Source organism: Syngnathus leptorhynchus, chromosome 20 (genome assembly GCF_054491065.1).
Source record: "Syngnathus leptorhynchus isolate UIUO chromosome 20, UIUO_Slep, whole genome shotgun sequence".
In the NCBI taxonomy this organism is placed as follows: domain Eukaryota; kingdom Metazoa; phylum Chordata; class Actinopteri; order Syngnathiformes; family Syngnathidae; genus Syngnathus; species Syngnathus leptorhynchus.
The window spans coordinates 3,028,878-3,049,542 of NC_141214.1; the positions used below are offsets into that span (position 1 = coordinate 3,028,878).

A 20,665-nucleotide genomic window follows, 5' to 3' on the forward strand; every position below is an offset into this window, starting at 1 on the left:
CTGGATTTTAGCGAAAGTTTATACATTGTTCATTTGAAGCGGAAATCGGTTATTTATATGACAATGACGTTTTAAAAGCTGGGAAGCAACACTTAGTGTGCTGAAAGTATGAAGCATAAGTATATTTTCCACCTCTGGTCTCAAAGTGGAAGTTGTTGAAAAGGACTCAGCCTACATAACACATTATGTCCAACTTACAGACATGAAATTATACGCCAGCAAAAGGCAATCCCCCCAAAAACGTTTGGAATATAAACAAGGCCAAAGAGTAGATGCACGGGTTTCTTCCCAAAGTGACATCCCCAACTACTGACCTGTCATGCACATTGCAGCATTATCACCTGCTTTTTCAAACTAAAACATTCCCACTTTCACTCGGCCGTCAAATAAACGCAGCGCGGTGTGCGTTTGCATCATTACCATAATTGAGGGTGACTGCGAGGGTCGCAAGAATGGCACCGCTCCCACCCTCAAATTCCTGTTTGACAAATTATGCTAATGAAGGAATGGGGACAGAGTGGCTCCATATCTAGGCTTGTGAACAATAGATTGGGTCAAACAGATCAGATAAGAAACCTGCGTGAGTGTTGGTGCTATATTGCTGCGTATTGATCGGGACTGTTGGCACACATTCAAGCATAGTTTGGGCAGCAAGCCAATCACAACATGACTCTTTTAACTGGCAAGTTTCACTGAAGACTCGCATCCGATCATACCAAAGATGGCGGACTCGGGATTGTGTCTTTTGTGGGGCGCGCAGCTGCTGTTCTCCTGCTTGTTTAAGACATTTTTTGGCTCCTGTTCAGGAGAGCAACGAGTGAAGGTTACTGAATGTCATTGGAATCCGCTCACAATAGACCCAAGAAAAGCTTTCTTTCTACTACTTTAGCACCAGCGTGTCAATCCTTTCACGCAAGCGCAGCTTTGATTGACCCCCACCATTCCGTCCTGGAGCCCCAACATCCACACACACAGGAGCCCTCGCTTCAGTTAAATGGCTCCCAGAAGAAGCAATATAAACACAAGTGTTCAATTTGAGGCCATAGTTCAACTGGAGTGCACCACACTGTTCCTGTCTCCTGTCTCTGTTGTGTTAAACATGGACAATCCATTATAATATATTCTGACCTAACATGTGTTTTATAAACTATGTTTTTCTCCTCATTGTGTTTAAGTAGTAGTTGCTTCCGGAATTTCACACACGTTAGTATTTCGCTCGTAGAATTTCTTCAGATGAAATTAGACAGTTTGCATGAACGTTTTGGTGTTTAAATATACATATGTATAAATAGTTCTCTTTTGTTTTGTGTGTTATGTTTACAGTAATAAATAACTAGGATTGACAAACAGCTTGAAGCAAGCACACTGTGGATCTTTTTTTTTTTTTGGAGGACTGTGCAAGTGAAAGTGAGAACAGTCACTAAAGTTTGGGCTTCAGGGGGAACAACCTGGGTAGTTGTAGCTAACGTCAAGATGAAGGACTCAACAAACAAAATATAGAGAATATAAAATTAAACACTTTCAATGTAGTCATCAGTGTAAATTACAGCCAGGCAATTTTAATGATGTAACATTTTTTGACACAATCAAACTACCGTGGTAAAGAAGAAGGCTAAAAATCCTTATTCAAGCAATTTCGCCAGTTTTCTCAATCGCTCTGCCTCGGTCAAATGTGTGTGTTTACTAGTGGCGCAGTCAAAGTTATTGTGCGCGTGACGTCATGGTGCTGATTTGCAACTCTCTCTCGCTCCGTCGCTCTCTCTGGTTGCCATGGCACCGCCCACCTGAGTCAGTTCGGCGATTATAACGCGCTCCCTGTGCAGCATGTTCAGTCAGCATGCTGGTGCACGTTGGCAGCCACCAATTTTGGGTCCCGGCTCGATCGTGACGGAGTGCGTGGATGGAGAGGGGGTGGGCGCGGGGGGTTACCGTTGCGTTGCCGCACAAAAGCCGTTTCTCTACCTGCCCTCCTGGCGGTGGTGCGCGGGGGAGCGGAGCGCGTTTCTAAACTGATTGGAACCGGAGGATGTGAATACCTCCCCGGGATTAGAGGGTTTTTGGCTGAGGAACAATGCTCCGCGGCTCGGTGCGCCATTCCCGGCTTTTGTTGGCGAGGCGGCGGACGCACGGTCCCCGGTCTCCAGACTCCCACCAGTGAGTGCACCTAGCCTCCCCGCTCGGTCTGGTCACCCACCCGGCGTGGATAATATGACTTCCTGGCCATTCATATATGGCAGCGTCCCTCTGTGTCTCCTGCTCATAGTGGCTCTCTGCGCTGGAACCTCCCATCCGGGTGAGTGGTGCCTCATTAGAGTACAAGGATAATCATATCTTTGCAATTAACCTACATTCTGTTCCATGGTGTCCCTGCGCAGCATCACTCCAACCCACAGTCACACTTTCTGCTGGGGGTGTCTTTGAATTTAAAGCCCATGGAAGCAACTTTTCTTTTTATGCCATATATTGTATGACATTATTTTTTACAAAATAATTCCTAATTTACTTTTTTTTTAAATGCAGTTCAGATTATGAATGGATGATTAAATGTTTGCCATATTTTGATTGTCCCGTGGAAAGAAATAACATCATCCATCTATGTATGTTAATTTTCATGTAAAAAGCTTGTTAAAAAAAATCCTTTACTGCTGCCAGTTCAATGTAGAGCTAATTGGGTTATAATTCCATTTTAATGTTCAGAACAACCTGCAGCTATTCTCTGGCCTACATCTCCCTCCATGAACTCAGAGCCACTTTAAAAATGTGATCTCAGCAGATCCATCAACTCAATGAATCACTAATGCCCCCTTTAGTCACCCGAGAAATATTACAACTGCATGAATAGTGCTTGCTCGATTCAGCATTGGCTCCTTTCCAAACGTGAGTTAATTGACTCACGTAATTCCTATTGGTCAAGCACCCGTTCCCACACTTAACTTCTTTTCTACAGCCAGACGCGTACTGATGTGGCTCGTGAAATAATACTCGAAGTGGCGCTTCGATCATCAAACCTCTAATTATCCAGCCAGGCTCCATTGCCGCGATACGCGTCGACACGTTCAACAATTTCACATGCAAATTCTTTTTTTGTCACTATCCTCCTCTGTAGGCGACAACGTGTGTTCGTCTGCCGTCATTACGTCTTGCCAAGAGTGTCTCAAACGTGGACCACAGTGTTTTTGGTGCTTCAAGGAGGTATGGAATGTGTATCTCGAAGCGCGTCTCTGGCATTCCTCCGACGATGCACTTGTTTTGCTTTTAATACCATCCGCAGATGTGAGAATGATGTTTAAAGCTACCCTCGTGCGTGTGGCGATGTGAATGTTTCCATTCCATTTCTATTCTTTCACACATAGCAGCAGCAGAGGCAAAGCCACATTTGACCCATATGTTTAGTCTAGTCATCGCTGCAATCGTGTGCTTCTCTGCCTGGGAGTTCTGTCTCATAAAACATCTACCCAGGATTACTGGGCAGCCTTGAGGAAGTGAAAAAAAGATCCAAACACAGCAGCTTGTTTGGGAACTAACATATCAAGCAACTTGCACACGGCGGCTGGCTAGACTACACAGTCCACACGGGTGTTACAAGCTTCAGGTGGCTTCCTCTGGGTGAACCTTGACCTTTTCAATGGGGTGTGAAAGCATTCAAACACTATTCACCAGTGGTGGGAAGTAACTTAACAAATGAGTGCGATAAAATATCATTTTTATTTTACTTTTTATCTTTGTGCTAAAGTACATTTTGGAGTCCATCCTTTTTTTACTCTTACGTGCAGAAGGTGAATGTAATTGGAAGGACAGATAACTCCAGAAAGTCACCTTGACATTGTGCTAAAGTTCACTCAGCCCGTATAAATAAATAAATTAGCGTCTACAATGTCAGCTTAACATTCAACTGAGCTATTGTTATTCATGTATGCAAAGTCCTGCTGGTCGGTGAATTTACAATCAGTTCATTAGTCAGTTCATTAAGATCCGCTGCTAAGGTAGTTACCAAGTCAATTTTTGTAGTGCCAGATACAACTTTTTTTCATTGACAATTTTCTAAAAATGTGACAAAGAAGGAAAAAGATGTCTCACAGATTGTATCGTCCAAAATGCTCACGTTCCTGCTTTTCTTTGGCTATGTTTGTGTGGGTCCTTCACTTACCACAAGAGCAAAGGCCACTAATCCATTCCAAAGCCACCAGGCATGACACTGCTGCTTTGTTCGGTCAGATGACTGTTATAGTGCTCAAATTATATTCCGAGCACATCTTTTCATGCCAACTCCTATAAAAGAACAAAACAACCTTAAACATAGAAAATACAAAGGGAATCATTTTGGACATGGACATTCTTCATAGAGCTGATAGCAAACAAACTGTTCCCCTCATTCTCATTCTGGATATTGTATTTCACTATTACTATTTTACTTTTAGGATTTTCTGGAGGGGGCGGGTTCTGGCCAACGCTGCGATTTACAGGTGAACCTGCTCAGAAAAGGTTGCGGACCCGAGTTCACAGAGAAATCAGACGTCAAAGTGGAAGTCAACACCACCGTCAGCGGCACACAAGTGTCCCCGCAAGACATCAGCCTCACACTCACACCAGGTAGGCAGTCGAGGAAATGAAATACGATTAAACATGATCAACCTCATGTCAATTTTAACTGTAATAATCCAATCCCGTGTTTTAACGTGTGCGCTAGGTTCAGAGGCTAGCTTTGTTGTTGCCGTCAAGCAGCTGCCGCGGTATCCAGTGGATCTTTACTACCTGGTGGATGTATCGGCATCCATGCAAGAAAATCTCGATCATGTAAGTGTTTCGACAAACTGCGGCTTTACGGATGAGAAATGCTTGAGAAAGACCTTCAGGGGGGATGACTGCAAAGATTAATTTTTGCCTCCACACAGCACTTCTAATTGGGACAGGATTAAGAATATTTGAATCGCCTTGATTCAATCAATTAATTGGCTTTTTCATTCATGTTGAACTTTTGACTGAAACGGGCCTTAAAGTAAAGAGAGAATTGATTAAAAGAAATCTTTAACGAGCCAAAAGAAACAGAGCAGGAAGGCGGGCGCATGAAGAAAGTGTAAACATACAATCAAGTTTGTAAGGATGTAAATAAACTTTCTGCGCACATCATGTATGTAATTCTGCCGTCACATTTTCCTCTCCCCACTACACAGCTCAAGACGGTGGGTGTAGCTCTCTCTCTGCGTATGACGGAGTACTCCTCAGACCTTTGGCTCGGTTTCGGCTCCTTTGTGGACAAGCCGGTGTCGCCTTACATTAACGTGCATCCTACCAAGATCAACAACCCCTGCAGGTTTGAAGAATCATTTACTGATTGCAGTAACATATTAAAATAATATTCCAACAGGTGTCCAGAAGTTATCTGTTTGGGATTTCACGGCAGAGCGTGTGCAAAGCGTGTTAAATGTTGTTTTTATAGCAGTAATTTACGGACGAAAGGGGGGAAAAAGTCCAAAAGGTTAGCTTTGGTTCTGTGCTCATTTGTACAAAAACGGAAGGGTACTCGAAACAGAACCAAGACCTAATATATAGTGTCTGCTGGTAAATAAATAGACTAATATAGCATTATTCATGTTCCAATTAACATTATTACCTGTATATAGCTATCAATAAAAGACAAAAGAAATAAGTTATGTTCATGAGAAATTAATGTTAGGGATGGTGAGGAGGGTATTAGTACGTCAATGGGAAAGTCCCCCAGCAGTTGAGGTCTATGGCAGGGCAGCATAACTAAAAGATGATTCAGGTCACAAGGCAGAGCCAGCCTCCCCTTTTATCAAAAAAGACGCTTCTACGTCTGCTATGAGGTATAAATAGATATAAATATGTATAGATGAGAGCAGCCTGATAGCTGAAGCCTGCCTATCAGTTTCCTTTTGAAGATTCTGGGAAGCACAAGTAGATCTGAGAACAGAAGGATCAAGTGGCATGATAAGGCACTAAGAGCTCCTTTAGATAAGATGCTGAAGAAAGGTTTGAGGATTGTGCCCTTCCATCCACCTATCCTGCCAATCACAGAGCACATCTAGAGACTTTGAGATTGAAACCCGCAACCTTCGAATTGTGAGGCAGACCTGCTAACCTCCAGCCACAATCCACTAACTTCATTGCAAATATATTTTTAGTCCAAAGCAGGAGGACAACTAACAAGCTATAAAGTCTGCGAATTTGCCATATGACTCAGTGTGACTTTGCATTTTTTGGATGCACTATTGTTTCAATGTTGAGCGGCTCTGAGTGGGAGACTGAAACAAGAGGCTTTTGACTGCGGCTGCAACAAATCAATAACTGTTTCTGTTTCGGGCTCTCCCACCAGCGACTACGAGATCCGCTGCCGTCCTGCCCACGGCTTCCACCACGTTTTAAGCATGACTGGAAATATGAGCGAGTTTACGCGCATCATCAAACGCCAACGCATCTCAGGTAACATGGATACACCTGAGGGAGGCCTGGACGCAATGCTGCAGGCTGCTGTGTGTCAGGTACGCAAGTCCTCATTAGTTATGTCATATTTGTTTACTTATAGTAATTACATATGTCGGTCCCTAACATTTTTTAATAGTCATAAAAATAGAGGACGACTCAAATTTGCCAGTCAGTTGAAAAGCGAAAGGGAGCCCTTTATTGCAGTAGAATAGTGGCATTCTGACTCAGCGTTGGTTAGCGTCACTGGAATCCCAAGTAATGATACCCCGAGTTGGCTATGACTGACACACAACTCACCACACACTTGCACACGCACACACACACACACACACACACACACACACACACACACACACACACACACACACACACACACACACACTCACACTCTGGCAGTGGCAGTAGCTCATACTAAGACTGCAGGGGGGCTTTGAGTCATGCCATGCAGGGGGGGGCTGAGTAACCAGACTGCAGGGAAACACCACGCCACTCATGGCTCCACAAATAGACTCTCCATTATGTCATGCCTATCTTATTAGCTCGCTGACTTTCCTTAAATACACACACAGACCCCCTTTTCTCCCACAGTCAGTCTATGACACAGACATAAACACGGGGGGTTGTGACTAGTGGGAGCATTTTTTTTTTCTTTCTTGAGAGCCAAAAGAGCTCAGAGTCTGATGTTTGACATTAGAGTATCGTGACACATGTATGATGTTATGTTGTGTTATGTTATGTTATGTACTTACATTTTCCACATCACTCTTTATGTAGTGTTGCTGACAAGTGAGCTCAAGAGAAATGAATGGGCATATACATACACCTCCTTAAAAATATATTGTACAAGTGGGAAATATTTTTACTGTCTACAATTGGAAATATTAGACATTAACAGAAACATTCAAAGCATTTACTGTAGTGTGCCACATTATATACATGTCATGGAATTGACCTCAGAATTTGAAATGATGTTAAATGGACCTGGTTCTCCACTCATGAGTCTAAAGCCTTATTTAAATTTAAGCAAATGTCAAAATGACTGCTCTTAACAAGCCAAGGGGATGCAATGTTAACATAAGTGGCAATAAAAAATAAATACAAATAAATCTTGAATCCTCACCTTCGGCTGACTCCGCTTCAAATTCTTTCTTTCCCGACAACTCCAGCAAGTTATGCGGAAATTGTTGAAGTAGTTTGAGTGTAATCCTGCAAACAAAAATAACATAACAGCGATGAGAAACACGGCCTTTCTGCCGGAGGGAAAGTATGCGGATGTTATTTCCACGTACTTAGCTGTGTCTCCTTTTCAGAGAGCTGTGGGTTGGCGTCCAGAAGCCAAACGTCTCTTGCTCCTGATGACTGACCAGCCTTCTCACCTCGCCCTGGACAGCCGACTGGCGGGAATTGTCATTCCGCACGACGGGCTGTGCCACCTGGAAAACAACATTTACACTGAGAGCACCAGCATGGTGAGCGGACGAGGACAAGCCCACATGGGGGAAACGCACATTAAAATTAACCGTAAAACATAGTGAATTGTACTCTTGACATTCTACCAAAGGACCATCCAAGTCTGGGCCAGTTGTCTGACAAACTACTGGAAAACCACATTTACTCCATCTTTGCTGTGGAGAAACAGCAGTACCAGTGGTACGAGGTAATAATCAGGCCACACACTAAAAAAAAAAAAAAAAACTTGGAGCCCCTATGAAATTCAAGTATACTTAACTATTAGGTCTACACTGTAGCCTATATGTTAGACGGATTCATAATTAGTCACTGGGTGAATGAGTCCAAATTGCTTAGCAGTAACGGGGAGGGAAAGGCTATAAGGTGCCGTCATTAAGGTAACAGTAAAGACTGTTCATGTGCCCCTTGCATCATAAAAACAACTCGCATAAGACGTCTCAAGCTGCGACTAAAAACAGTCTGTACTCTTTTACTCATGGAGTTGACTTGTACTTTGAAATGAATGAAAATGTTGTCTTGGATATAATTTGATGCATTTTTTTTACCTGTAGGAGTTAGTGCGCTTGCTACCTGGCTCCTACCTGGGGAAGATTGGCTTCTTCCAGTCCCCAAACCTCATTGATCTAGTAGTGGACTCATATAAGGTACCTCTCTTCTCTACATTTAAACATTGGATGATAAAAGAAGGACCAGGGATCTGGTTGCAAACGAGACTATAGCAACGTGAATATTTAAACAGACTAGTGTGTGTGTGTGACTGGTGGTTTGGTCATTTGGCTTCAGTCTGGCCTATAATCTCGCTCGCTTCCAGCACAGCACTCCATTGTTTGGTTCAGGAATCGTCTGAATCCACAGATCTGAGTGCACACTTGCGCACACACACAGGCAGCTGAACTTGAACAGAAGCTGCTTTTGTAATGCCCGCCCCCCCCAATTGCTTCCCAAAAACTAGGTGTCCCGACCATATAAAAAAAAAAAAAAAAAGATTCTATTTTTGGCCCCACCTACTATTTCCCATAAACCTCTTGCAAAACCCAAAAAAAAAAGAGAGCATTTTGAGGACAAGTTTCACATTTCAATGGTCACAATTATCGTTCTTGGTCTCAAATTGACCATCATCACCGTTTCGTCTCCCTCGCAACTGCATTCCTATGGCAGTATGCGAGGTTTTAAAAATTCAAGAGAATTGTCAAATTCTTTTTTTTTTTTTCCTCCATAGAGCTTGCTAACAGAAGTGACGTTGTCAGTGTCATTGGATGACAAGGCATTCAGCAGGTACTGGACTTCCGTGTCCCCCATCTGTCCTGAAGGGACAACTGCTAAAGAGCGGAGCTGCTTGGGGGTGCAACCTAATCAAACGGTAAAGCAATTCTATGACTTATCTGACAAACTGCAGAATTGTGATACATTATTGCACAGGCCAGTGAGAAAATGTCATGGCATTAAGTTATGCAAACCAACCTTTTGTCCTTTTGTTTTCTTTTCACTCCCTAATCTCCTCATGAGTCTCCTTTCCTCCCTCTGAATCATGCCTCAGTAGTTAAGTCCTTTAATCTGAGGACGGAGAAAATGAATTATGGAAAGTACCCACTCGTTATCAGCATAGCAATAAAAAAAAAAAAATAAAAAAAAAAGAAATATGTGCATTCCTTTCCATACTAATTAATAACGGTGTACGCTTTTTAAAGACAAAATGTTTCCTTTGCAAGTGCGTCATTGGCAAGTTTTTGAGTGGAACTGAATGTGCGCTTTATCAAGACTCAAACCTTTTAAACTCACACGCATACAGCCTCAAAAGAAGCTGACGCTTCAATAGCCTTCAGCTCCTAAACGTTCTTATCAAGAGGGGCAACAAAGATGCTATTTTTGGCACAACCGCCTTCCCCCCATAAGCCTCCTAAGGGGGGGGGGGGGGGGGGGGGGGGGATTCAATTGATTTGAATCAATTGTGAATTTAATTCATCCAGGTCACCAAGAATAAAAAATGACAGTCTTGCTCATGTGTTTGTTTTTGTTTTTTTTAGGTCTACTTCAACATCACTATTGGCCTGCACTCTTGCCCTGACCATGGTGCAGACGAAGACATTGAAGTGATAGTTGGGCCCGTGGGCTACAATGAATCCACTACCGTTAGGATCCACTCAAAATGTCAGTGCAAGTGTGGGTCAAAAGGACGCTGCCACGAGAGCGGCGACTCGCCATGTGCATACGGCACTGGTCAAGAGCAGAGACCGCAACTGGCACTTGTCAATGAATCAAACTGGAATTGCCGAGCGGAAGGCTCTAATGTGGATTGTAGCGGTCGTGGAGTGTGTGAATGTGGGAAGTGTGTGTGTGAGCGCAGCAGACTTGGCACAATCTATGGGAAATACTGCGAGAGTGATGACTTTTCCTGTTCCTATAAAAACGGACTGCTGTGTGGGGGTAAGTATCAAATTAATCGACAACTAGTAAGTCATTTATAAAAACAGACTATTTATCATTATGTTTAATCAAGACATTTGTCAACACCTCCTAAATGTGTACTTGATTAATCGATTCTAGAAATATTAAATAGTGAGACTTACATAGAACTGTACAACAACACAAAAGAGTTGTAAAAATGGTCTTCTTTCTCTCTGTTTCTGTCAGGACAGGGTGTATGTGTGTTGGGTGAATGTGAGTGTGACGATAAGTGGACAGGTGATAGCTGCAGTTGTCCCGTCTCTACAGCAAGCTGCCAATCTCCTGATGGCTCATTGTGTAGTGGGCGAGGCACATGTGTGTGTGGCCAGTGTATGTGTGACAAGCACAAATACACCGGAGACCTCTGCGAGAGATGCCCTGCTTGTCAAAGCTCCTGCCAATCACACTGGTACTCCTTTTAGTTTGCAAAGGATGATGGGTAACTATGTTCGTGGAGCTGACATGTGGTATATTGTTTTCAGGAAGTGTGTGGACTGTCACATAGCTCGTGGCCTCAAACACAACGAGGCGGGACACTGCAACCGCACGTGCGACTCAGACGTCGTTTACATCAGTGATATGATGTCAGGTAGTGTTCGAATCTTTGGCGTTGCTATGGCAAGCCATTTGACGTTTTTGGTCTTCACGGCAAGTGATTTCTCTGTCCAGCAGGGGGCAAGTGGATTCGATGTATGCACATCAGTAGTGACAACTGTCGCTATTGGTTTGAAACAAACTCAGAGTCTGGACGGAAGCAGCTTCACATTAGCACAAGAGCAGGTAAACGGGCACAAACAGCTGACTTCATTCCTGCGCTGCTACGATTGCAGGTCAACTGCACCCTGGTGCATTTCAGTCAGCAAGCCTGCTGTCAGTCTTGCAGCTGTATTTGACATTTCCCTTCGCTTCTCAGCTCTCCCTGACAAAAAAAAAAAAAACCACGCACACATTTGCAGATGCATACACAATTAGAACTACGCACGCTCAGGTTTACACTTTCACACACGTTGCACTTCCAAGTGTTACAGTTCATCCCCACCGGAGTTTTGGAACAGAACTACTCATTGTGCATTTTCCCTCCATCTCCCCTTATTCCCTCAACCCGACGGGACGCCACTGACGCCTGCTCCTCCCGGCTGTGGCGGGAGCCAGGTCTCCATGGCAACGCTGTTACTAAATGTCTTTGGGCTCTTTGTTTTGAGCCAGAGGCTGTCATCCACACATGGTCCCAGCAGAGACACACAGCTAATGGCCGACTATTCAGAGAGTTGTTGAAAACTTTTTGGGGACAAAAGTAAACAACGTCAATATCATGCAATAAGTTGCAAGCCAAACTATTCATGACACTTGTGTGTGTGCATGTCCACAGAGTGTGCCAGCAGTGGCCGGCTGGTTGGGACCTTCCTAAGTGTGTGTGCGCTAACAGTTTTATGCGGGCTGGTGGTGGTGGCAGTGTCCAGGCTGGTTCTGCAAAAAAGAGGCTGGTTCCCAGGGGAAGCCACTAAGGATGGAGAATATAACTGCACTGGCAAGGTAAGCTAACCAGTGAGCAAATAGAACCTGACTTTTTTTTTTTCTGTCTGACTTTCATTTTACTGTCAGAATTGGTCTGCGACAACTAGAAGTTTGAGCGAGGAAACAGACTTACATCTGTGTTTTACATTTCTGCTCGTCTCCCAGCTTTAGTAAACATAGTGTTGGGATTTGCAATCTCGAGTGATTTACGGAACGGCGGAGAAAATGCAGGGGGGAGGGTGTCAAAGCTGTTTTGGACTCCTTTGAGTTACAGCAGTTCACAATAGAACCAACCGTGATTCATAAATTACATCTCGGGACACGCTTTGATTGAAGTACACGTGTACCGATCAAGGAAGACATGGTCCATAAGCAGTGGACACCACTGCCAAGATAAGTTCTAAAAGTTCATGTACATAAGCGTGTATTCCCAATCACCTTTCAGGAACTATCCTACATTCCAACAAGCAACGAGAAGACGGTAACTTATAGAAGAGACCGACCTTCTGACCATTCGGTGGAGATGACCGTACACGTCAAGATGCCCCTTGGGGAACCCTGGCAGTGACAGGAGGGGGCATTGAGGAGAGTTGGACTCTGTTCTACTTCTGCTGCAAATGCTACAACTCTGATGTTAGTAAGCAATTGAAAGCCTCAACTAAATTATTATTTTACTTTAAGACTTTGGGACTGACATGACTATTGTGGCTATGGGCCTGAAAAGAGCACAAGTCCTCGAAACTGCCTGTATAGTAGCACTGGGTCCTCTACAAAGGTGATCATGCAGTCATTACCACTCTAATTTATGTGTGTTTGCGTGTGGCCAGTGTGGTGTAAAGGTTCTTAAAAGTCTAGTCATAATTTTGCGCTTCAAATATTATGGCTCAGGCATAGACTGCCCTCTTGTGGCAAACCTGGGGTACGACTTTTTATTCACACAGTCCTTGTGCTTTATATGACTTTGGGGTTAATTTATGACGTGCACTTGTGACTATCATTTTTTTTCTATTTAATATTAGTATTTTGTTCTCCAGTGATTCACATTGCATTTTTAGCGGTTTCATCATTTGTTTTAACTGATTATCTACATTGCATTTTTTTTTTCAAAGGTGTTTCATGTGATTTTAAGTTGTCAATCTGACTTGCACTTGTTTTGCATTATACTACTGAGGTGTCCTTTCATTACAGGGCATGAGAGCTTTTCAGTGGGTTTGAAATAATATTTCTGTGCTAAAATGAGCATTAAGGGTTCGGTAACAAATCCACTGGAATAAGAATCAAACATTAACATTTTACCTGGAACTACATAATCATAAGCATGAACATGTGACCTCAAATGAGAACTGTGCTTGCTGTAAGTTGGCCATCTGCCACAACCAATTGAACTAGACTGATGACTTGATTCCTTGGTACAAAGGAATAAGCTCGAAAGGTACTGCGATCCAAAGTGAAAGAGTGTTCTTCCACTCCTGTTCTCGTGCACTAGATGACTTCCCAGTCCTTTCACCTTTTGTGATTTTAATTTGAGGTGATAATGTTTACAGCAATAGCTGCTTGATCTGTTTTTTTTTTCAGCTAAGAGATGAACACTACTATTTATTGTAATGTATTTTCTTATTAATTGACATGTAAATTGTATTATTCTACAATGAGTCTACTTGAGTTGCAATGTTGGTTTCTGTACAAAAAAAAAAATCAGCAATAAGTGAATCATCTCATCAATGTAACAGCAGCACTTCTGTGTAGTTTTGGTGTGCACTGTGACTTGTTTAGCATGTCTTTCTATCACAATAAAAGGGTGCAAGATTTTTTAAATTTTAGTTTGTGTAGAATTGTGGCAAAAAATGCATAATGATGTTCCGAACACAAGATGGCGATGTACACAAAACTCAAGAATGAAATGGAGATAAATGGAGGAAGGTACATATGTCGTTGGTACTATACTATTGGTAAATATACATCATTTGTATTCAAAAAGCATTTTGACTAATTAAGTGAAAATATAAACACTTACTCCAAAAGTATCAGATCAACTAAAATCATGTTAAAATGACATTCTTTCAAGAAAGTATACAAAGGATGTTTCATTGAATTTCAGTTGACCTTTAGGATATTGTTGGCGTGCAGTAAATACATAACAGTAAATTGTTCCAAATGAGCTGCCTAACGAGTAAAGTGCGTTTGACCTGTTTTGCTGACACCAGTGAGGCATTAGTTCAATTACTGATACATGTATCTTTTTTAAACCACACGCTCACAAACTACTAAGAGAACAATAACCCCAGACATACAAAGGTAATTTGCACTTTAAAGAGGAAATGAGATGAATAATGAAGCAGAAGCAGACTACAAACAAGATGATGTTTATTTTTTTTTTTTTTAAAGAAAGTTACAAACAACATGAGGTAAACGTGTTTAGTCTGACATTCATCATAAAGTGCCATTTCAATTTTTTTCCTTTTCCTTTCTGTTGTAAAAAATGCTGTTTATTTCACCTTGTTCCTTTGGCCAGTCGCGTGCATCTCCGGGGACCGCCTCGGGCTGACGCTGTTGTCCGTATCACTATTGCCTTTCCCAAGCCCGGCTTCCTCCTCTCCATTCTCTGACCCCTCGGGGCCGTGCGTTCGGGCATGTTTGCTCAGGTGGTCAGAACGCATGAACCTCTTGTGGCACACGGCGCACTCGAAGCGTTTCTCTCCGGTGTGTGTGCGCAGGTGCCTCTGGAGCTCGTCAGAGCGAGTGAAGCGTTTCCCGCAGAAGAGCCAGTTGCACACGAAGGGCCTTTCCCCGGTGTGCCAGCGGAGGTGAGCTTTCAGATGGGAGGTCTTGCCGTAAACTTTCCCGCATCCTGGGATGTGGCAGTTGTGCGCAGCCCTGCGACGCGGGCTCACTGCGCCGTGACCTAGGCTCTCCGCCTCTCTGCAGTTGGGGCAGTCGCAGGTAGCTCTGCCCGCGTAACGACGCGTGGAGGAGCGGGAACTAGCCGGGAGAGGGTGCACGGAGGAGCCAGACTCCGAGTAGGGTGGCCTGAAGCCGTCGAACAGGTGCTGCGTGCCGGGGATGAGTTGCTGAATTGCGCTTGGGTTGTGCTCAGGGGAGCCATGGTCGCCCAGGGAGGATGCCATCCCGGCTGAGTTGGATGTATCCACCCATGAAGTGCCGACGTCCCACCAAGAGGAAGGCCCACTCCCGACCTCCGCCACGGGCTTGAACCACGACTCGTATGGATGCGCGTGGAGCCGCGGGTATATCCCAGCAATGCCTTCCACGGACGCAGGTAACTTGGTGACAAACATGGACCGCTGTTCAGGAAAACTTGCGTCGGACTGTCCTGGATTCTGGTAGACTGGAAACTCATTGGTGTTGGTGACTGAGAATGCGCTCGAGGTCTCGGGGAACCCCCCTTCGTTACTCCTGGAAGTGATACAAGTGGCCGGGACGCTTCTTGTCCACGGGTGGAAGCCCTTGGAGAATCCCATGGCCATGTCGGAGAGGTCATGGGAGGTACAGGAGGGACTTGACTCTCCAATTCTACTACAAGTGGCCGCCAACATGGCCAGTGGGGTGCTACGCTGCCGGGGTTCCTCCTGAGGAAACACACAGACTTTTTACAACTGCATGTGGAAATGTATGTATTTATGGTGAAGCATATCTTGTTTTCAACTATAAACTACATAATACAGAAACAGTTATGACAACAAATCAACTTTAATTAATCTAGATAATGCCCAGAAAACCTTTCTAAGAATTAAAAAGTCCATGGTTTCTTCGTCCCTATTTACTACAATGGAGAGATCTTAAATGAATAAATAATAACAGAGGTCTGCTATAAATCAAGACATACATATGTAATTTTAGCGGAAACATACTTTATCTACATTTACAATATCAATGTATTGAACACTTTTAATGTTATAAAACCAAATGTTAACTTACCCCTAGTAGTGTTGCAGCCATGGTTTGAGCTGTCATGTTGACGTCTGTGTGTGTGTCACACTGCGTGTTCGTCTGCTCTTTTGTACTCTTGTCTTGGAAGACTGTGGACCAATCAGAGGCCATTGCAGGTTGTCTTTTGCTTTTAGCCTCTGTGGGACGTCGTAAATTTCCGTGCAAAAAAAGTGTGCGCTGCAAGCAGTGGGACTTCTGTCCAAGATGACAAATCCTCGGTAGCGATTTGAGAGTATAAGTCTATTGATTAGTGAAACTAGGCTGAGTATTTTATTACTACACTCAAACACAGATATTTTAAATCAAAATACCAAAATGTGTTGTTGTTTTTTTAACTTTAATTTGTCTTTCAATGCAATTGGGTTAAATGAACCAACAAGTAATTAAGATAATTTAAGAAAAAAAGTGACACCAAGTCACACCTTGATTGAAGACGCTAAATTGTCCGTAGGTGATGAATTAATGTAATCACTGCTCTTTATTAAATAAGCACTGAAAACCAAAGAAATGGTTGTTACACAGGTTCACTGTATGGATGATAAGGAACACAAATGGACTCCCCAGTCATTTTTAAGTTGCACTGTTGCTTTACTATTGTGTGTTCATTGGTAATTTCGGTTCACTCGAGATCAACGATGCACATGCAGTTACCAAACATGTTAAGCAGCCCGGCTTAACGTGTCAAACAGACAAGTTAAGGACAAATGCTTGTAAAAATGTCAAGAGCTGGCAGAGGGAGAGGCCAGACCGGTCCATCCCATCCTGTCCCCAAGGCCGATCAGTCAACCCCAGGGGGGATGGGAGGACACCAACTGCACTGCCTCTGCAATTTCACGTCATTCAACATAACAAATGTGGGATTCCTCCCCCAAAACACCTCTTCCTGTGCTTTTTCCTTTTCTGATCAATCATGTGAATCTATCAGTCATAACTTTAACGCCAGCCAGCAAGCATGAAATTGTATAAATATATATAATTATTTTTTTAACCACAAAGTAAATTATTTTTATCTATTATAGTAGCTGGTGCTTCATGGGTTTATTTATTCACTCCCAGAGGACATGACCAAATTAGTGGCCCTTGCAATTGCCCCTTTGGGCACTGTTTAATTCACAGCTGGACTTTACAGTAGACCAACTTCACTCGAACCTGATCCTCATCCTCGTGAGCCACCCAAACAGCTGTCCTGCCTTTACTCGCATTCTTTTCCCACACTGAAAGTGTGTGTGCGCGCCAGCATGAAAGGCCTCCTAATGAAACCCTGTCTGAGCCCCAACCTGTTCCTTTAGCCATGATAATGGCCATATTATCACGCGCCATCAGGCGTTAACAAAAAAAGATTGTCGTGTGCTCTCCGCGCACTTTGTGGCCACTCAGACAGAAAATGCGGAGAAGAAAAGAGTGACATAAAGATCTGGCACATCTTGGCGGAAGATGGATGGGTGGAGTATTTTATTTCTCCTTGGAGTTTTGCTTACCTCCTCTTTTGTTGCCGTCGGAGGGATCCTCTTACAATTGGAGGGGGGCCATTCTGCTCAGCTGCCCCTGCTGGGACAATTAGGAGGAGAATGACCTAGTCAAAAGACGAGCGACTAAACACGACAAAAAAATATATATATATTTCACTACAACCGGGGGGTTATGCAATCAATTAGTAGAACACAATACAAAGCAAAACGCTTCCACCGTTGGTGCAGCCTGTGGTGCATGTTCAGGCTGGGTGTCAACATTTGCAAATCATTTCAATCCTAAAGTGAATGGTCATTAAACATTGCCCAGACTACTACTTAAAATCATGTCACATTATAAAACAAACAAAGGTAAAAAAAACAAGTGTAAATACATACCTGTACTATATTTCATAGTCCACTTTTACGTCATTTGTGTTGCTATAAAACAAAAAGAGCAGAAAAACAACCCAGTGAAAGACAACCCAGTTATTTGTACATACATGCTGTTAAGTATATAAAATCATAGCTTGATGCTAATGCCAAACCCTATTGTTCAACTTCAGTCCTGTAAATGCAGCTATTGAGCATTACAAAGTGTTTCCCACTGAGGAGGAAAGTTTATTGAAACCACTGACAATGTCAAACACGCTTCTACTCAAAACAAGGTAACCTCTGACTAATTTGAATTCGTTTTCCCAGGCCATCAAAATAGATACTTTCCAAACAAATTGAGTTGGATGAAGTATTTTAATGGATGCGCCTTGAGCTGCTCCTCTTTGTCTTGTTATCAAAACGTGGACATGTCTGTCAACATTGAGCTGATGGACATCGTTTCAGTTTTTCCCACTATAAAAACATTTGCAAAGTTCCTTTTCTGACGCATCTGCAATTAACTTCAACATTAACACAACAGAAGCCATCTGACAAGCTAGGCAAACAAATAGCATAGCAACAATAATGAAGGCCTTCGCCTTCACACTAATAAGTTAGTCAACCCCTAGTTAATTGGTCTCAAGAATGTTCCTGTCATCTTGGTATCCAAATGACATATTTTACAGTTGTAACCGGTTGGGCTGAGTTTTCCAAAACACACTCATAACTGAGAACACAGTTTTATTATAAAGGAATTGCATTTTTAAGAGACTTGCGCAAGGGTCGGGGAATGTCATCTCATCTGTCGACGCAGCACAATGAGGAGATTCCTGCTTCATAATTACACTGTTCAAGCGTCCGCTTAACATTCACGTATACAGTGCATTTACATACTAAGCGCAGTACGTAACTCACGTGCATGAAAAGGGGGTTATTAAGGATATATTTGTGAGCAAGTCGAATGGGAATGAAACAAGTTAATGCATTTGTTCCAAACACACAGCAGGAATATTTATGAATGCGTGTTGCGACGAGCTGCATCGGCGAAGGCAAAGGCATATAAGTTTGAGAACAAAGAACATTATCGCCTTTCTTATCGCGACTGTAATGAATGACTACACTTCTCTTGAGAAAATGTTAAGTGTGTGGCCCTTTTTAGGAGGCCGTGATTCAAAGTGACAAAATAATTGAAGGGGGAGGTTGACCTTTGTGGTCATTTTTTTGGGGGGTAATCATTGGAAGGATAGTGATGATGACGATGTTCAAGCACGAGGGAAGAATCGTTCAAGCTCATACACACAAACTTGCCATCTCACTCTGCCTTCTTGATTAAATCCTGCTTTGACCGTGATCTCTGTTCTCCTCACCAATGACGCTCTTCATCCCTCACTACTGCAGTCGCCAGCCACCATGAGATTAATTTGTTCTTCTTCATTTTTCAGAGTCAATGTCCTCTCTAGGTTAACATGTGGTCAAGTGTGTCTGTGTGATGGATGCATACAGGCCCAGGAGCATAATCATATACTTCCCGACGTCATTTCTCACTTGTTGTCTTGATGGATGAATTTCACGCATTTGATCACTGCTACCTCAGCATTTATTTTTGCAAGGGTACAAGTGTGCACTAGCTAGCCGTTAAATAAATAAAATGATTAAATTACAGCATAACTACATTAAAAAAAAAAAAGATCCCATCAAACAACCAGTTTAGCATAATGTTAATGCAGATTAATAGCCTGCACGTTTACACACCCACAGTATTCATCCCATATTCTTGGTTAACTACTGCTCCACCCACACATTGCGCTTCACCTCGCCACAATGCCTGCCATTACATTTAAGGTTTAAAGAAGCAGAGGGTTTGTGGGGGCTACAGATGAGCTCCGGTTAACTGACCAGAAATGAACTACTTGCTTTGTCATGCAAATTGCTATGCAACAAATTGTTAATTTATTCCTGAATTTAAAAAAAAAAGCAATACACATGTGACGATCACATGGATCTAAAATAGAGGTCATCAATCAGGGCCGGAAGAGGCGAGCCTCGAACATTTAAAAGCAAAAAACACACTCGGACCGCAGCTTCAGGTAGTTTCACGAGCACAGTTTTATAGCTGCTTCCCGTCAAACATGAAACGTTTCTTTTGCCACCTCAAGCCCACTCGCGCCTCCGGGCCTTCATTCAGGACAGACACAGACGGCCCTCAAACGAGGGGATGGCGTCAAGCTCCATCAGGCCGGCAAGTTGGGTCAGGCCCTACGCTCAAGTACGCGCACTGATGCTCAATTTCACACACTTCCCTTGGAACTTTATGGCATGCTGCAACCTCCACTTAGCGCCACTGGAAAGGTCTTTCTCAACTCTTGGGCAAAGTCTCCATTGTCCTTTGTTTTTTCAATTCAGATGGCTAGAAATGGAACAAAATCAAATACATACCTGAGAATAATAATAATGATGATGATTACATCATCAAAGATTCCCCCTCCCATCTTAAAAAAAAACCTTGCACAAAAAAAACCCTCTCATCCTCACCCAAAAACACAGACTAATTAGGAGGCAAAAATGCCCAACAGGTGAACTTAGTTTGACCTCTCAACTTATCAATGCATGTCTACTGGTTCAATCTCAGTTCAAGGATGCTACCTGCAGGCATCTCCTTTCTTGTCTTCATCTACCCCTCGGGGAGTCAAGGTACTCTCATGCATCACTGCTGCACGAATTGTGCCATCATTTGGTGGGGTTTGCACAAATATGTGAAGTACTGGCTAAGGTGTACTTGGTGTACATTATCTGCTGACGCGAGTATGCTTAAGTCACCTGAAGGAACATCGTAAATAGCTTTATTCGTCTTTGGACGCCAGTGGACGCATTCTGCAAATTCTCAGCCCACGAAGCTTCACTAGTGCAAATGATTCATGTTGAGCTCCGCAGAAACAAAAAAGATCAGTTCAGTGTGTGTGAGCAACGCAGTATACTGCATGTGAAAGAAGCACTATTGAGGCGAAAGCAACAAATCTGCT

The 20,665-nt window shown here is 43.1% G+C and overlaps 3 protein-coding genes across 5 annotated transcripts in view; 1 reads left to right on the forward strand and 2 right to left on the reverse strand.

The window, feature by feature from the left end:
* The window catches only part of cdca7l (cell division cycle associated 7 like), a 37,263-nt gene that overhangs the window by 5,124 nt on the left and 11,474 nt on the right, over nt 1–20,665 (reverse strand). For both annotated transcript variants that reach the window (XR_015062875.1, XR_015062876.1), the window contains exons 18-23: nt 17,670–17,711; nt 17,301–17,370; nt 9,376–9,468; nt 7,734–7,877; nt 7,565–7,650; nt 4,148–4,269 (exon numbers count right to left, since the gene is read on the reverse strand). The gene's annotated coding sequence lies outside the window, so the exon portion shown is untranslated. The remainder of the gene's footprint in view (nt 1–4,147; nt 4,270–7,564; nt 7,651–7,733; nt 7,878–9,375; nt 9,469–17,300; nt 17,371–17,669; nt 17,712–20,665) is intronic.
* itgb8 (integrin, beta 8) lies at nt 1,863–13,682 on the forward strand. Of its 2 annotated transcripts, none has more exons than XM_085900382.1 (16): nt 1,863–2,293; nt 3,107–3,192; nt 4,419–4,590; nt 4,688–4,794; nt 5,172–5,311; nt 6,335–6,500; nt 7,755–7,913; nt 8,006–8,101; nt 8,466–8,558; nt 9,134–9,274; nt 9,939–10,338; nt 10,546–10,768; nt 10,842–10,948; nt 11,029–11,139; nt 11,729–11,892; nt 12,320–13,682. In XM_085900382.1, the coding sequence occupies exons 1-16, from the start codon at nt 2,209–2,211 to the stop codon at nt 12,440–12,442; spliced, it is 2,373 nt and encodes a 790-aa protein (XP_085756508.1). In that variant the 5' UTR covers nt 1,863–2,208; the 3' UTR covers nt 12,443–13,682. The 2 variants fall into 2 exon arrangements, with proteins under 2 accessions (XP_085756508.1, XP_085756509.1); XM_085900383.1 differs by having other exon boundaries at nt 11,032–11,139.
* On the reverse strand, nt 14,187–16,124 carry sp8a (sp8 transcription factor a). The gene is made up of 2 exons (XM_085900958.1): nt 15,811–16,124; nt 14,187–15,461 (listed from the first exon to the last, which is right to left on the reverse strand). Exons 1-2 carry the CDS (start codon nt 15,931–15,933, stop codon nt 14,361–14,363), a joined length of 1,224 nt encoding a protein of 407 aa, XP_085757084.1. The 5' UTR covers nt 15,934–16,124; the 3' UTR covers nt 14,187–14,360.

What these genes read in the sequence shown, in the direction of transcription:
- itgb8 (XM_085900382.1), top strand. Translation starts at nt 2,209, where the DNA reads ATGACTTCCTGGCCATTCATATATGGCAGCGTCCCTCTGTGTCTCCTG. An exon ending in GGGTGCAACCTAATCAAACG is followed by an intron (nt 9,275 to 9,938) that starts GTAAAGCAATTC and finishes TGTTTTTTTTAG; the next exon opens with GTCTACTTCAACATCACTAT. An exon ending in AGCTCCTGCCAATCACACTG is followed by an intron (nt 10,769 to 10,841) that starts GTACTCCTTTTA and finishes TATTGTTTTCAG; the next exon opens with GAAGTGTGTGGACTGTCACA.
- sp8a (XM_085900958.1), bottom strand. Translation starts at nt 15,933, where the DNA reads ATGGCCTCTGATTGGTCCACAGTCTTCCAAGACAAGAGTACAAAAGAG. An exon ending in TGGCTGCAACACTACTAGGG is followed by an intron (nt 15,462 to 15,810) that starts GTAAGTTAACAT and finishes GTGTTTCCTCAG; the next exon opens with GAGGAACCCCGGCAGCGTAG.